The 18,304-nt window shown below is 36.7% G+C and overlaps 1 protein-coding gene across 1 annotated transcript; it reads left to right on the top strand.

Annotated features, from left to right (window-relative positions):
• Positions 1-17,445: 17,445 nt before the first annotated feature.
• Positions 17,446-18,179, top strand: LOC149201734 (chaperone protein dnaJ 8, chloroplastic-like). The gene is made up of 3 exons (XM_089399808.1): positions 17,446-17,566; positions 17,844-17,912; positions 18,056-18,179. The coding sequence occupies exons 1-3, from the start codon at positions 17,456-17,458 to the stop codon at positions 18,107-18,109; spliced, it is 234 nt and encodes a 77-aa protein (XP_089255934.1). The 5' UTR covers positions 17,446-17,455; the 3' UTR covers positions 18,110-18,179.
• The last annotated feature ends 125 nt before the right edge of the window (positions 18,180-18,304 follow it).

Genomic DNA, 18,304 nt, shown 5'->3' with positions numbered 1-18,304 from the left:
TCTATATAAATTTGATATAAAATTTTATTATTTAGTATGAAATTAATATTTTTTAAAGTGTCACATATTAAGCATTGAAGAAATTGCAAATCTCCTTCATACGTTGAATTAAAAGAGCCTATTAATAGAATAATAACTATGTAGCTCTTTCTCTATATATATTTTGAAGTTACAATCTTTAATTCAAACATGCATCTCCAAATATTTGATTTATAACCTACATTATTTTTTTGTGTTATTAATATATTTTTAATTTCTCATATCAACTCCATATTAAGACTAGAATAAATTACACATCACCATCATTATGAAAAATAAAAAATCTATTATTTAATCTGAATTACTTTATTTTTCTCTCTATATAAAATCTATTATTTAATATGAAATTGTAACAACTAAATACTTACCCAAGGTCAAAATGATACATATAAAAAAAATCCTAAAAGGCTACATAATCACTAACCGTCATCAGTATTAGATTGCATGCTATATATAACCATAACTCCATTATTGTATTGATGAAAGAGTCAAATCATATAATCACTCATTAGAAAATTAAGTACATTGATTATCAATCGCTCATGTGCAAACTGTTATTTATTAAGGCTAAGTATATTGGTTATTACAGTTTGATATTTATGATTCATAATATATTTAATGATCAAGTAGTGTGATGGTTCTCGAGCCCTTCCATGTGCCCTTGTAGTGTGCTCAACTTGGACTGCCACATGGAATCCATCCCACGGTCACTGTTGATTTGGAGGATCTGACAGCTCATGTGTCTCGAGTTGGAGTTAGGGTAACTACCTCCGAATGGATGGCTAAGGGTGATCATTTTCTGCAGCTCCCCTTCAAGAAAATGGCTCTGCAACCCCTTTTATCTCCTGCTTCCTGTAGCTTGAAAACTAGCAAGATTTCGTCAGAATATTTCACTGATACCACCGCCACAGAGTTTCTCAAGATTACTTGACAGTTCGACATGTTTACCAGTATTTTAACTAGGCTTATCATGGCAGAAGGTCATCCTTTGTCCCTTCTCCCATATCATTATGTCGCAAACTTACCGACTGGTGACTGTCGTAGCTCAGAATGTTTGGTTCCTCTCTTGCAATTGCCTGAGCCAGGAATTGGAGTTGTCTTTCTTACAACAGACTTAGGTAACAATGGTTGTCATAATTCATTTGCACTTCAATTCTTAATTGTTTCTCTGTGACAACTAATTAGGGTTTTAGGTTCTCTGTTATAGGGAAGTTAGAAAACATCCAGGGGTTTTGTGATGGCAGTTGGTTTAAATATTTTAGTTGTGAACCAACCTCAGGAACGACCAGGTTGGCTTCTGGCTACATTATGGGCATTCTTTGGGTTTGTAAGGTTAAGGGATTCACTTGATTTACTGTTAAATAAGTGTATAAATCTTATCGGTTATAAAAGGATTGGGTCATCCTAAGACCTCTTTATTCCTTGCTTCCTGGTTTGGCCCAAGGTCTATGCAATCCTTTTCAATTTCCATGCTCTAAAATATTATGCACCAAGGGTTTATCTTTATTTTTTCTCATTTTCAAGTTAATGGTATATTTGTGCATATCTCTATTTTTTATTTTCAGTTCGAATTGGTTCCATGTTCCATTATGCCATCGTTAATTAATTAACTTATATGGTATAAAATTAGTTTACACATATTTGCTTCTTTTTTGTTAATTCTCTACACTAGATGTGTGTTTCCGGTACTACTTTAAGAGCATGAGGATTATTATAGTAACAGGTTTTCTGATTGTTTTATTTACCTCGTTCTGTGTGTACTTTTTATTTACAACCTTTTGAAAATTAAGTATGGTTAATTAATGACAGGCTCTCGCTACAGGTTTAGTTAATTTAGAATTTGATAATCAGTGTATGCTTTCACTACAAAGTTTCGCTATCTAATATTTATGTACTGGGTTAACAATATACATTTATTTTTTTGAGCTTTTGAGTGAACATATTGACTCACCCTTTGTAGGGTATTAGTTCTCATGAAATTAATGGTTCCATGTTATAATAAATTTCTATTCCCTGGTCAATTAGTAGCCCAAGGCATTCTTTTCCATTCCATAATCATTAACTGAGTTTTCTGATGATTTATGCGTTGTATACCAACCTGATTTGTCCGAATTTAGTGCAAATTGTCAGCCAATTTATTTAGTAGGGATTGCTAGTACACTGTTTAATTTTTGTGGGAGAAAGGTTTCTATTTCAAATTAGCAGTTCATTAATCATTATAGGGTTGGTCTCCATCCTGGGAATGCTTGTGAGGCTACTGGAAACCATTAGGGGATTTTTGAGCTCTAAAATGGACCTCCTAAGGAAATTATAAAATAATAGTGGAAATAATAAAATATTATTAGATTACATCATCAAATTTTAGAGGGAAAAAATATAAAATGATTTTTTCAATTCATATTTTCAACTTATCTCCATATGGGTTTATATAAATTTCAAGCGGAAACACTCGTTGGATGCACAATTTGATTCCTCATCCAAGGAGTACCCATGTTGCATACTTTTGATGGGCCCTACTATAGGAAAAATGAGAAATACATGAAAAACGTGATTGCAATCACGTTTTTTCATGTATTTCTCAATTTTTGTGTAGTAGGGTCCATTGGAAGTATGAAACATGGGTACTCCTTGGATGAGGAATTGAATTTCGCATCCAACGAGTACTCCCACTCGAAATTTGAGTAAAAACTTAGGGAGATAAGTTCAAAATATGAGTTGAAAAAGTAGTTTTATTATTTTATTATTTTTTAATCTTTGTACTTTTTTACTCCAAAAATGGTGAATGATCCCCTATGGTTGACATCATCATCTTGAATCCTATTGGTTCTTACAAACTTTATTTTGGTTGTACATTTTTCTTAGGAGGCCTATTTTAGACCTCAAAAATGCCCTAATGAACTTGGCCTCTGGGCTAACCCAGGTGACAGACATAACCACCAAACACATTATGCTCAGACTTAGAAAACTCCTATAAAAAGGCGCTCTAACACTTGTTCATTTTCAGGGTCTCTCTTTGGTCCCTGATGATGGATGGAGTTCCCATCTGAAACATTGGATGGATTAGATATTTTACACAATGCCCTCCTGGAAATCTATAGCAATAAAGCTAGAATAAGTTATGTCCTTTCTTTTCTGTCTAATAAGGTGGGTTGTCTTGTCTTCTGTAATACCTAGATGAGGTTTCATGTCATAACCCCCATTGCTTTATTTACTATTATTTCAAGGGTTTCCTTCCTGTGCTTATGAAGCTAGATTTACACTAAGTTCTAGTTCCTTAATATGTTTCATCTCTCACAGTTAAAACTCTCTTCTCCCTGCTAATAGGGAAATCTACAGGTTGTAGAAACAATCCCAAAATTATCCTTTTCATTGGGACCTGTATTCTGCCAGATTCACATAAAAAATTGTTGTCTTTTAACATTGCAGCATTTATTTAAGCAATTCTAGCTATTAACAACATTTGATCCAAAGGTCACTGTTTAGATTACTGCTTTAATTTTCTACCGGTTTTTCACACCATTATGTAATCATGACTCATGCACAGCAACGTTTTTAGGTTCCTGTCTCTTTTTCCTTCTACACATTTACCATTAAGCACAAAAATCACATAATTTGACAGAATTCACATTAAGCACATAGATTCTTTCAATAATAAAAGATCATTAAGCAATAGGAATGATTCTTTGCTCAATAGAAAATGCTTCCCTAGTAAGATTTAAATTCCTTGTAAAATTGTACAGTAGATAATATAAGTGTATGCTCACAAAATTCTTTGAACACCAAAATTCCCTACTTATCTTTGATTCCTTCATTTTTTAAGAAATTGTATCCAAGATGAGTGCGCTTCTCCCTTCCAATGGAACTGGCAATTACGTCAAGGTTCCTCCCCTAGCATTCACTTTCTAGCACAGTTGAATATTAAACTCTACAGGTTAAGTTCTCAGACCTCGGAACTTCCTAGTCTAGCTTGGAACATTTAGATTTTCATCTAATTGGAGAGTTTCCACTAGCCCAAAACTAGCTCAAGACAACACTCCACCAACATTCACATTCATTTCTTTCCTTCCTCAGGCGGTTCTGCCTCCTTCAAGTGGCTAACCCCTTCTAATCCCATAAGAGATGTTTTATCTCCACAATTCAAATGAAAGGAATAAATACCCTCAACTGTTTCTTGGAAGTTTTAGATTAGTTAATGTGTCCTCATCCTTGTTCCACTTCTTAATATCTTTTCTTTAGAATTATCACATAATAAAATTTATTATTGTTTTTCATAAATTGTTTTCCTTCTTTTACTTGCAACTAGCAGTAATAAAAATATTAACAGTGATTCTGTAATTTACTTCAGAACCTGAGGGTGTAACATCTTCCCCCCCTCAAGCAGAAAATTGTCCCCCTATATTCATTCCTGCCCTTGAAACAAGTTGGGATATGCTTGTCGCATGAAAACCTCATCCTCCCAGGTGGCCTCTTCTGGGCTAAAGTGCTTCCATTGCACTTTAACCTAGGTGATAACTCGCTACCACATCATGGTTTCTCTCCAATCGAGAATATGCAAAGGCTTTACTAGAAATTCCCTGTCCGGTTCAACCTATCGGCATCATTCAAATCATTAGTTTGCATGTCTTGAATCATCAATATATGCATTTTCAGAATTCATTTATAGTTACGTGTATATCTTGCCAATTAATAACATGCCTGGAATCATACACATACTTCTTTAACAAGGAAATGTGAAACACATTATGAATCCTTATATAACTTGGAAGAGCAAGTTGATAGGCCACTGGCCCTATTCTTTCTAAAACCTGGAAAGGTCCACAATAGCGAGGTGCTACCTTAGCGCAGCTGCCCCATTGTAGGGTGTTCTTGAACCTAGGTTTTATTCAAACATAGATGTGATCTCCTATATTGAATTCTTTGTAAGTTCTTTTTTTGTCTGCATATGCATTCTTCCTATCCTAAGCAGCCTTCAAATTCTGACGGACGTTATTTACCTCCAACTCTATTTCTGCCAACATGTTGGGTCCCAATATCATTTATCTTTTGGAATACTCTAGTTAGCAGGTATTCAACACTTCCTTCCATATAATACCTCATATGGGCTCAGTTTCAATGATTCTTGGTAGTTGTTGTTATAGGAAAATGCAACCAAATGGATATAGTCCTCCCATTTGGTTGGTTGTTGCATTATGTACATTCGTAGCATGTCTTCCAAAACTTGGTTTCCTCACTCAGTTTTTCCGTCTGTTTGAGGGTGATAGGAGGCACTAAAATTAATTTTCATACCTAATCCTGTAAAGAGGGATTTCCAAAATGCATATGTAAACTTTATATCCCTATCTGAAATCACCATTTTTGGCATGCCATGCAACCAAAATATTTCTTTCATAAAATATCTGCAATTTCTAAATTTTTATAAGTAGATTTAACAGGAATGAAATGAGAAATTTAACTTAATTTTTCCACCACCACCATGATGGAGTCATTTTGTTTCCAGGTTTTGGGTAAATCCAGCTATAAAGCCCAGTGTAATTATCTCCCACTTCCATTCAGGGATAGGAAGTGGATGGAGTAAACCAGTAGGGTGCCGATGTTCAGTCTTAACTTGCTGACATTCTAAACACTTGGCTGGATATTTTGTGATATATTTCCTCATCCCAGGCCAAAAGTATCCTCTTTTGACTGCAATAAATAACTTTTTATACACAGGATGGGCAGCATAAGGGCTACGAAGAAATTCATCCAGTAACATCTGCTTAAGGGTTATTTTATTAGGTACATAGAGCCTTCCATTGAAATTTAATAAACCCTTCTCATTCATACCATATTTGGATTGGTTTCCAGAATATTGTGTCTGTTTAGTTTTCTTCCACCAGAATTTATATTCGGGGCCCTTAAATGTAGCTTCCTTAAGTTTCTCGGATATATCAAATTCAATTTGATGGTACCGAATTTCGTACACATAATGTACCTTTCAGCTTAAGGCATCAGCCAAGTGGTTCTCTTTTCCTTTAAGATGTTTTATATCAAAATTGAATTCACTCAGGAAAGTACTCCACCTGACTTTTCGAGCATTCAAATTAGGTTGTTTGAAAAAATTGGTCAGACTACTATGATCCATCATTAGTATAAAGCTCTTACCCAAGAAGTAGTGGTGCTAAACCTTCAAAGAATGTACTACAATAGTGAGTTCTAGGTCGTATGGTTAATACCTTTGCTCATGTTCCTTTAACTTTTGTGATTCATAGGTTACCACTTTACCATCCTACATCAAGACACCTCCCACCCCTTCCTGATAAGCGTTTATACATACTATAAATTCCCTCTTTGGGTCTGCAACTTTTAACACAGGGAAACTTGTCAATAAATGTTTCAATTGATCAAAACTATGTTGACACTTTGTTGTCCATTTAAAATTTCTTCCTTTCTTTTGTAGAGACATCATGGGGTAGGAAATTCTAGAAAATCCTTCAATGAAACGTTGATAATAACTAGCCAAACCCATAAAGGATCATATATCTACAACATTTCTAGGAACAAGCCATTCTAGGATAGTTTTGATCTTTTCTGGATCAAACACAATCCCTTTAGAGGATATTACATGTCCTAAGTAATGGATTTGTTCCTTAAAGTAATCACATTTACTGAATTTTGCAAAGAGTTGGTTTTCTCTTAAGGTCTGCAAGACGATTCTCAAATGTTCCTTATGCTCTTCAGCATTTTTCGAATACATGATAATATCATCAATAAAAATCAGAACAAACTTATCCAAATAGGGATGAAAATCCCATTCATTAAACTCATAAAGGTTGCATGGGTTTTGGTAAGCCCAAAAGCAAACATACTGAATTCATAATGGCCATAGCGTGTTTTAAAGACAGTCTTACAAACATCATCATCCTTAATTCTAATTTGATGGTACCTTGATCATAAATCGATCTTAGAGAATATCGAATCACCTTTAACTTGATCAAACAAGTCATCGATTAGTAGCAAAGGGTATTTATTCTTGGTAGTTAGTTTATTTAACTATCTATAATCAATACACAAACGCATTGTTCCGTCTTTCTTTTTCACAAATAAAAACGGTGCTCCCCTGGAGATACACTCAATCGGATATACCCTTTGTCTAATAATTCTTGTAGATGTAAATTAAGCTAAGCTAGCTCATGTATACTCATACTGTATGGTGCTTTTAACACCGAGGTAGCTTTAGGAATGATTTATATAGTAAAGTCGATGCTTCTTTTTTGGGGTAGTCCTGGTATCTCTTCAGGAAATACATCAACAAATTCCTGAATGAAGGCTATGTTTTCTAAAGAAGCTAACTTATCCTTGGTGTTAGCATACCCCACTTGAATATAAAAAATTTGGCAACCTTTTCTGGCGCATTTCTTCAGTTGATTAGTGGAGATGTACAACAACTTAACATTCCTTTTAATTCCTCGAATTTCTTATCTGCTTCCTTCCTCTATGAGGAAACTGGTGGTTTTGTCCGTACAGTTTGCTAGGGACCAATGTCCTTCCAGCCAATCCATTCCTATTAACACATCATAAGATCCTAAAGGTAATATATTCATGTTTACCTTAACCTGTTGCCCTCCAATCTCCACAAGACAACTCTCCACCTTGGTTGTCACCTTTCGTTTCACCCTAGTGGCCAGTTGCACCAGCCATGATTTTTTAAGCTTAGTGCTTAACAGGTGAGACAACTCAACTATTTTTGGACTAACATAACTAAGACTTGCTCCAGGATCAATTAAAATAGACACAGTTTGGTTAGTTATATTACTTTCAAATTCTATCATGGCGAGTTGATATTCCGCCTGATGATCTTCAAGAGAAACAATAATCTTTGGTATATTTCTAGCCACATCCCTGATCTAGTTGGATGTTGGTGGCCACCCACCTATCCCATTTGGACCCCCACAACTATCTCTTTCAATTTTTCAGTTTCTGTAATTGTAGCACCATTTACTATTTTTAGCAGTTTTTCAGGTCCTAAACTTCCAGAGCCGTTTTGAGTCCCTAAACGGCGTTTTTTGGGAAATCCATGGACCCATGTTTCACTTCCCAAAGTTGTAGTGCTCTGATAGATCTTTCTAACGAGCTATTTTATGCGTCAAACGGAGATCATATGCCAAAGTTACGACCCCGAGAAATTGATGTACCAAATTACCCAAACGGGGCCCACAATTTGGTGTTTCATCTTCTAGGGTTAGGTTTCGAGATGTGAAGGGTTTTCCGTTGTTTCTCAACAATAAATAGGCCTTCGAGCCTCATTGTAAAACAGTTCAAAGGCATGTAGCCACCACATCTCTTCTCAGAGATAAGCTACCATCGCCCTAGCTGTTTATTTCCATTTTCTATTTGTAAGCATATCTTAGTATTCTACATTAATGAAATGAAGTACTATTTCCTCTGCACCTTTGTTTATGGTATCTCTGTAATTTGTTGCATTCCTGTTTAAATCCAGATCAGTGGTATCAGAGCGGTATGCTTTTTCTCTATTTTTCTTTGCATGTCCCCAACAAGGTCGGGATATAAGGAGTTAGGGCTTGGACTGGTCGAACCTTTGCAAGACCAGCCTTGCAAATCCCGATGGCCTCCCATGGCGGATGAAAAGAAAGACAAGGGGGCAAGAGATCCTATCAAAGTCTTGCTCGAAGAAGCCCTCGAATAGCAAAGGAACGCGACGATGGATAGCTTTGTGCAAATCCTTCAGCGGCTACCTAGAGGCGACGCATCGGCTTCCAACAGCTACTCTAGAAATGCCACACTGTTTAAGGTACAAGTTAATTTTGAAATCCCCATCTTCGAGGGTCAAATAGATGCAGATGTCGTAGATAAATGGTTAAATTTTCTAGAAGGATATTTTTCTGTTCATGAATTTTTGAGTCAGGAAAAGATTGTTTTCACTCTTCTCAAAGCAGCCCCCCACGTCAAGCACTGGTGGGAAACATACTGCGAGTAGAAGAATGAAAGCACGGGCTCACTATTTTCAGCCACACCCACTTGGTATTCATTTCGGGATGCCATCAAGGAGCAGTTCTACCCTGTCAAAAGCTACAAGGACAAATACATAAATTGGACCACGCTGTGGCAGGGAAGGGACCAAGATGTGCTAGAGTTCACAAACATTTTTCATACCCCTCGTACACAGTTGGGTATCAAAGATTCTGATTTGCATCTGGTACTCAAATACCGTGGCTGCCTACACAAACACATCTAGGAAGAGATGGAGTTCCTGAACATCCCTCGCTCGGCACGGCATACTGATACATTGTCAAAATCGAGCAAAAGTTCAAACAGAAGAAGCGAGACTTTGGATCTGCAAATCTGAAGCCCAAAGGACAAAGCCAAGGTGGGGTGACCCAAGACAACCCGTCGAAACCGCAAGAAAAGAACAACACCACGAAGCCAAAGAAGGACACAGGAAAGTGGTGTGAGTTCCATAAGAGCCCCACTCACAACACAAGTGAGTGTCGGACCAAGCAATCGTTGGTGGCCGAGTTGAAGGTTTCTGAATCAGATGCATGTTCTGACCCTGAGCCAAAACCCGAAAAGGGGAATGGCAAAGGGAAGCAGATCATTGATGCGGATCCCAGCACCACTGTTGCCACTGCCAAGATCCAAAAAAATGATTCCGAAGATCCAGAGGAGAGGGAACGTCTTTTCCACTCGCAGATGTGGGTGAAGGGTTCACCGTTGCAATTCATTGTCGACAGTGGCAGCCAAAAGAACCTCATTTCGGTAGAGGTCATGAAGCAGTTGGGCCTACCAACTACACCACACCCGCAGCCTTACAGTATTGGGTAGCTTCATGAAGGACGAGATCTCAAAGTTTGCCAGCAGTGTCACCTTCCCTACAGCATCAAGCCCTTCACAGACGAGGTATTGTGTGATGTTACACCTCTGGATGTTTGTGATGTATTATTAGGCCATCCATACTTGTGGAGGCAACATGCTGTGTATGAGTCAAGGCCTCGTGCTGTCATTATTTCTTTGGTTAATTCATTATACATGATACCAGAGGTAGCCCCACCTACTGCCACCTCTTTGATCACTACTAAGAAAGGCAACAAGCTCATCTCCCAAACTAGGAAATTCATCTATCTAGTTCGCTCCCAAAGTAAGGGGAAGATCGTTGCTACATCCATGACCCCCACAAAGGGTTCCTCCACGCAGCAGCAGCAGCAAAGGGATACAGTCATGAAAAAACATAGGAACAACTTCTCCTCACCCACAGGGGTACCACACGAGTTTCAGGTGGGCGACAATGTTTGGTTACATCTGCAGAGAGAACGCCTTACCAGAACCCATCAGAAACTCAGACCACTCTGACATGGTCCTTACATCAGTACCAAGGCTACGGGCAACAATGCTTTGAAGCACAGCATTCATCCATTCCTTCCCTTGCACCAAGTGTTCAATGTGGACCATCGTCGACCATGCTTCCCATCATTGCTGGACACATTCGAGATTGCAGAACAGCGCACCAAGGACCAAGTTCAGCAGATGGAGGAACTCAATGCAATGGGGACCATTGCTTCCTAAGGGAGGAGGAATGATCTAAGTGGATTTTGGTGCCCACCCACCTATCCCATTTGGGCCCCCACAACTGTCTCTTTCAGTTTTTCAGTTTCCTTAATTGTAGCACAGTTTAATATTTTTAGTAGTTTTTTGGGTCTTGAAATTCCGGAGCCGTTTTAAGGCCCTAAACAACATTTTTTGGGAAATCTGGGGGAAACATGGGCCCATGTTTCCCTCCCAAAAGTTGTAGTGCTCAGATAGATCTTTCTAACGAGCTATTGTATGCGTCAAACGGAGATCGTATGATAAAGTTATGATCCCGGGAAATTGATGTACCAATTTACCCAAACAAGGCCCACAATTTGGCGTTTCGTCTTCTAGGGTTAGGTTTCAGGATGTGAAGGGTTTTCCATTGTTTCTCAACAATAAATAGGCCTTCGAGCCTCATTGTAAGACAGTTCAGAGGCATGTAGCCACCACATCTCTTATCAGAGATAAGCTACCATCGCCCTAGCTGTTTATTTACATTTTCTATTTGTAAGCATATCTCAGTATTTTACATTAATGAAATGAAGTATTATTTCTACTGCACCTTTGTGTTTATGGTTATCTCTGTAATTTGTTGCGTTCCTATTTAAATCCGGATAAATCCCCTATCGTAGAGGCTTCTTGAATGCTTGCAGTAAGCCTGGTTTTAGTGCAATGAGGGGAATTCTTATAGTAGTGGGGTTCCCCACAACCCCAGCACTGTAGCGGCAACTTTTGTGGTTGTGCGGCTTTGAATTTGTTTGATTCTTTAGCTGGCTTAAATTCATTTATTGCTCTACTCCCCTACTAAACCTTTCCCAGATTTCCTCCCACAAGTTTCCTGGGTCCTGAATTTGTTCCACTAGGTCTAGTGTTTTTATGGTTACTCGGAAAATTCCTCTGCCCCTTTTTAACTGGCCAAATTTTACCACTTTCTCCTTTCTTCTGCATGTGTTGATAACAAATACAAGCCTTTCTTATGGTTTCATCCATCCTCTTTGGATTATCGAACTCCAACCTTTCCTTCATAAAATTTGTAGACTGTTGATAAAACATTGCACTTTCGCCTTTTCTTCCTGTATGTAAGCAACGTAGCGTAACAAAGAAGTAAATTTAGTTATGAACTCATCCATGGACTATTGTCCTAATTTCATATCATGGAACTCCTTTTCCTTTTCATCATAAAACCTTTCATTTAGATATTTGTTCTTAAAATATTTTTGGAAGGTGTCCCAAGTCACCTCCTGCTCATCAATGTCGCAAACTATTTTTTTTCCTCCCACCAAAGTGCGCCTTTTCCCTACAATTGATAGACTGCTAGACGAGCTTTCAAGTTATCATCATATTCATAGATCTAGAAGTACTTATTCATATTAATCAACCATGCTTTTGTGGCCTCTTATGCTTCTCTGTTAAATAATGAGGCTTTATCTTTTTGAATTCCCCTTGTAACATGATTTTGGGTTAATTGGCTCCCCTTCCCCCTGAGGTATTACCATATTCTTATTCCGCCACCTAAGTTCCCTCACCCTCTAGGTGATCTTCCTGTTGTCGCCCCGTTTCTTCCATATTTCCAATATCTGGACTAGGATCTGGGTTCCTTGTATTTTTTTTTGTCTAAGAGACTTTTCAGGATCCTCTCCTACTCCAACCTTAGCCTCTCATTATCAGCCCTTAAATTTGTCATCTTTTCTCGCAATGGTTGAACAGTCTCCAGTAACATAGCATTCACATTTGTAGTGCCTTCTCCTAAGTGGACCCACATCTCTGGGTTAGATCCAGCTCTTGTTGATGATCACCTCCTCATACTACTTCAGTTAATTCTATCTCTCTGTGCAACATTAACACTTTGGTTATTATTTTCCTAGAGGCCACAATGATGTAACCTGTGGCTCTGATACCACTTGTAATAACCAACTGCTTACCCAAGGTCAAAAATCATACATACATTTTTTTTTGTAAAAGGCTACCTAATCACTAACCATCATCAATATTAGATTACATGATATATATAACCATAACTCCATTATTGTATTAGTGAAACAGTCAAAATCATATAATCATTCATTAGAAAACTAAGTACATTGATTATCAATTGCGCATATGCAAATTGTTATTCATTAAGGCTAATTATATTGGTTATTACAATTTGATATTTATTATTCATAAATATATTTAATGATCTAGGAGTGTGGATGGTTCCCAAGGCCTTCCTCGTGCCCTCCAAGTGCGCTCAACTTGGACTACCTCATGGAAGCTATCCCACAGTCTTTGTTGATTTGGAGGATCCAACGGCTCACATGTCTCAAGTTGGAGTTAGGGTAACTACCTCTGGATGGATGGTTGAGGGCATTCATTTGGTATAACACTCAATCAAGAGTATGGCTCTGCAACCCCTTTTTGCTCCTGTTTCCTGTAGCTTGAAAACTAGCCAGATTCTGTCACAGTCTTTCACTGATACCACTGCCAGAGAGTTTCTCACGATTAATTGGTAGTTCGACATGTTTACCAGTATTTTTCCTGGGCTTATCATGGAATCAGGTCATCCTTCATCCCTTCTACCATCTCAACATGTTTCAGACTTACTGACTAATGATTGCCATAGCTCGGAATGTTTGGTTCCTCTCTTGTAGTTTCCTAGGCCACGAATTGGAGTTGTCTTCCTTACAACAGACTCAGGTAATGAGGGTTTTTACCAAGTCATTATTTATTTGCACTTAAATTCTTAATTGTTTCTCTATAGCAACTAACTACGGTTTTAGGTTCTCTGTTATAGGGAATCTAAATGAAATCTAGGGATTTTGCGATGGTAGTTGGTTTAAAGATTTCACTTGCGACCCAACCTCAGGAACGACCAGGTTGGATTTTGGTTATGTTATGGGCATTCTTTGGTTTTGTATGGTCATAATTCCACTTAGTAAGGTTAAGGGATTCACCCGGTTTATTGTTAAATAAATTTATAGATCTTACCAGTTATGAAAGAACTGGGTAGTCCTGAGACCCCTTTGTTCTTCGCTTGTTGGTTTGACCCATGGTCTATGCAATCCTTTGCAATTTTCCAGCTCTAAACTATTATGCACAAAGGGTTTGTCATTGTTTTCCTTGTTTTCAAATTAATGGTATATTTGTTCATATCTCTATTTTTTATTCTCGATTCGAGCTAGTTCTCGTTCTGCTACGCCATCATTAACTAGTTAACTTATATGGTATAAACTTAGTTTACACAGATTTTCTATTTTTTTCTAATTCTCTTGACCAAATGTGTGTTGTCGGTACTCCTTTAAGAGCGTTAGGATTATTATAGTAATAGGTTTTCTGGTTGTTTTATTTACCTCCTTCTGTGTGTAATTTTATTTGAAACCTTGTGAGAATTAATTATGGTTAATTAATGACAGGCTCTCGCTATAGGTTTAGTTCATTTAGCATTTGATAATTATTGTATGATTTCACTACAGAGTTTTGTTGTCTGATATTTATGTACTCAGTTAACAATATACATATATTTTGTTGAGGTTGTGAGTGAATATATTCACTCACCCTTTCTATGGTATTAGCGCTCATGCAATTAACAGTTCCATGTTATAAGAAATTGTTATTCCCCAGTCATTTGTTATCCCAAGGTGTTATTTTCCATGCCATACTCATTAACAGACTTTTTCAGTGATTTATGCGTTTTATACCAACATGAGTTGTCCAGATTTAGTGTGAATTGGCAGTTAATTTATTTAGCATGGATTGCTAGTACACTGTTTAATTTTTGTGGGAAAAGGGTTTCTATTTCAAATTAGTAGTTCGTTAATCATTATAGGGTTGGTCTCCATCCTAGGAATGCATGTGAGGCTGCTAGAAATAGCTTGGCCTCTGGGCTAACCCAGGTGGCAGACACAACCACCAAACACATTATGCTTAGACTTAGAAAGCTAGAGTAAGTTATTTCCTTTCCTTTCCATATACTAAGGTGGGTTGTCTTGTCTTTTGCAATACCTGGATGAGGTTTCATGTCATAACCCCCATTACTCTATTTACAATTATTTCAAGGGTTTCCTTCCTGTGCTTATGAAGCCAGATTTACACTAAGTTCTAGTTTTGTAATATGTTTCATCTATCACAGCTAAAACTATCTTCTCCCTGCTAACAGGGAAATCTACAGGTTGTAGAAACAATCCCAAAATTATCATTTTCATTGGGACCTATATTGTGTCATATTCACACCAGCAGTTGTTGTCTTTTAACATTTCACCATTTCTTTAAGCAATTTTAGTTATTAACAACATTTGATCGAAAGGTCACTGTTTAGATTACTACTTTACTTTTCTACGGGTTGTTCACACCATTATATAATCATGACTCGTGCACAACAACGTTTTCAAGTTCCTTGCTTATTTTCCTTCTAAACATTTACCATTAAGTACATATTTCACATAATCTGACAGAATTCAATTTAAGCACAAAGATTCTTTCAATAATAAAAAATCATTAAGCAACAAGGATGTTTCTTTACTCAATAGAAAATACTTCCCTAGAAAGATTTAAATTCTCGTAAAAATTTTACATTGGATAATAAAAGTATATAATCACAAATTACTTTGAACACCAAATTTCCCTACTTATGTTTGATTTCTTCAGTTGTTTAAGAAAGTGTATTTAGGATGAGCACGCTCCTCCCTTCCAATGGAACTGGCAATTACGTCCAGGTTCCCCCACTAGTATTCACTTTCCAGCACAATTGATTATTAACCTCTATAGTTTAAGTTCTCAGATCTCAGGACTTCCCATTCCAGCCCGGAACATTCAAATTTTCATCTGACTGGAGAGTTTCCACTAGCCCAAAACCAGCTCAAGAAAATGCTCCGAAAGCATTCACATTCATTCCCTTCCTTCCTCAGGCAGTTCTGCCTCCTTCTAGTGGCTAACCCCTTCTAATCCCTTGGGATATATTTTATCTCCAGGGTTCAGAATGAAAGGAATAATTTCCCTCAAGTGTTTCTTGGAATTTTTTAATTAGTTAATGTGTCCCCATCCTTGTTCCACTTCTTAATAGCTTTTCTTTAGAATTATCACATAATAAATTTATTATTGTTTTTCATAAACTATTTGCCTTCTTTTACTTGCAACTAATAGTAATTCTAGAATTTGTTACCTGACTAAGTCCATACTAAACATTGAAAGAATTACAAATCTCTTCCATACATTGAAATAAAAAAAATAAATCTATTAATAGAATATGAACCCTCTACTTCTTTATCTCTATACATATATTTTGATGTTAAAATCTTTTACTCAACATGCATATTGAAATATTTTATTTATAACAAACATTAAACCTTTTTTATGTTATTAATTTTTTTAATGTTACATATCAACTCCATATTAAGAATAGAATAAATTACACATCTCCCTCACAATGAAAAAGGTCAATATAAGAAAAAATTTAATTTTATTTACTTTGTTTTTCTTTATATAAAATTGATATACATTTTGTTAATTAATACCAACATTGAAATATTTTATTTATGCTAATACTAACATCTTCTTTTCATTAACATATCTTTGTTTCAAATATTACAAGTCAACTCAACAAAGAATGAATTACACATAATGTTATATGAATAATATTATTTTATATACCATATATTGGCTCTATTAAGTCGTGAAGATATCACATATATCTCTCATACTAAAAAGATATTTTTTTCAATTACTTAATTCTCTAAATTAAGTTGATGTAAAATTAAGATGAAAATTGATTTTTTTTTAATGCAAGTATTATATTATTATTTTTAAATGTCACATTATGTGATAAGATCTTCCTCATACTAGAATTTAAAGTGCCTTTAAACACAACAACAATTATTATTATTATTATTATTATTATTATTATTATTATCCCACAGTTTAATTGGAGATCCTAGATTCAATTCTCTATACACCTTTCTAATGAGTCTCCATAATTAAGTGGAAAGTAATTACTTCAAATAAATATGCCTAATACAAATATTAATATTCATATTAATAATAATTACGTCGTAAGGTGTTTCCCTCTGAAATCAACTCCCCTCTCTGCCCACCTGTCATCCTTGTAAGCCACACGATTATATGTTAGACGATTGCAAAAGTTTCAGCCGTTGGTTCAAAGTGGTTACAAATTCATTCCCAAATGGTTTGCGAGTTTATCAAGGCTGCCATTTGGCATCTAGTTGTAAACAATGAATAGCTCCATCCCCTCAGCTAAACTAGGCTCCAGTGCTACATGCGTCCCACGAACCCCTTCATTCCCTCCCTGAACTCTTTCCTTATGCATTTCACTGCGATTTCTTGGCCACTGCTGGGGAGCCCCCATATAAACCTTCCCAAATCCCCCTGGCCCAAAACATTTTTGTCCCTGAATCCGCTGGTGGCGATGCGGAGTTCCTTGTAAATGAATCTATGGGGCCAAAAAAATCTTGCTCCCATTCTTCGATCTTTTCTCTGTATTTTGTTCTTTTGAGAAACACAGTGGCAAACGCCAGCGAGAAGACAACCAAAGCTACCACTGTAATGCTTGCTATGAGCCCTACGCGCGAACGCTTGGAATTCCTTTTAGCGAATGATGGTAAACTTGAGATATTGGCTTTGCTTACCTTTCCCACATTTGCAATAATCTCTGCTCTGAGTATTTCACTGGATTTTGGTACACCCATTCTGTACATTTAGATAGGATTGTTTTTCACTGGGGATTCAAGCTAGGTTTGTGGATCATCCTATTTTTGTTACAGATCATGGTTGTCGCTGTTGGAAGGTTTATGGGTGCTCAAGGGACTTCGTTCTTGAGAAACAGAGAGAAGAAAAATTCGGCAGGCAGAGGAATGTAGCAGTGATGGCCTTTGTTGCTTTCCCTGGGATGAGAGAGGAGTATGAGACTCTGAGATTGAGCCCTGGGGCTACTCAGAAAGATGTCAAGAGTGCTTTTGGTCGCCTTGCTTTGCAGGTATATGGAATTTCCCTCTTGAATGTTATAAAGTTTCCATATCTTAAAGCAAAAGAGCCTGCTACAGTTCACAGATAGAAAGTAGACATGCAAGGCTCTAAAAATTAGAATGCTTGAAAGCAACAATCTCACTGATTCTAAGAATTTCCAATAAATATTTTGTTCTGGCTATGTATATGTTCATAGTAATTGTTAGGAAAAATCATGATCCATATTCAACAATAAATTTTTGGATAAATTCATAGTGTACTCCTGTGTTGATACGATCTGTTTACAGTATCATCCAGATGTTTGCAAAGGAGATAACTGTGGAGTTCAATTTCAGAAGATCAATCAGGCTCATCAGGTAACTTGCTCTGTCTCTGGACAGCTTTTGTTTATTTATTTTTTCAGTTTTAATGACATTGCTGCATGTTAGAGTATATAACCCCTTTTTATCTTAGATGTGTTCATGTTATTGATTATGTTAGTTTTGTGATAAATGTGCAGACTGTAATGTCCTGTTTGGCACAAGCAAAGCAGCAAAATGGTTCCGAGGATTGACTAAGATGAGAAATGATCAACTTCCTTTCCAGGCAAAAGTCTTACCACAGAATTTGGATACCCGCCTAAAGGCTAAAACTTGGCAGAGTAGGAGATAGTTTTTTAGTGATGTTCAAGGTATCAAGTACAAAAACTAAGGTACTTTTTGTTTGGTTGCATTTTGAATGCTAAAGATCTGGATAAAGTTCTAAAATC

Source organism: Pinus tabuliformis, chromosome 2_1 (assembly GCF_031772625.1).
Source record: "Pinus tabuliformis cultivar Carrire ecotype Pingquan chromosome 2_1, CPIR1, whole genome shotgun sequence".
Lineage (NCBI taxonomy): Eukaryota > Viridiplantae > Streptophyta > Pinopsida > Pinales > Pinaceae > Pinus > Pinus tabuliformis.
This window is presented reverse-complemented; position numbering and strand designations above follow the sequence as displayed.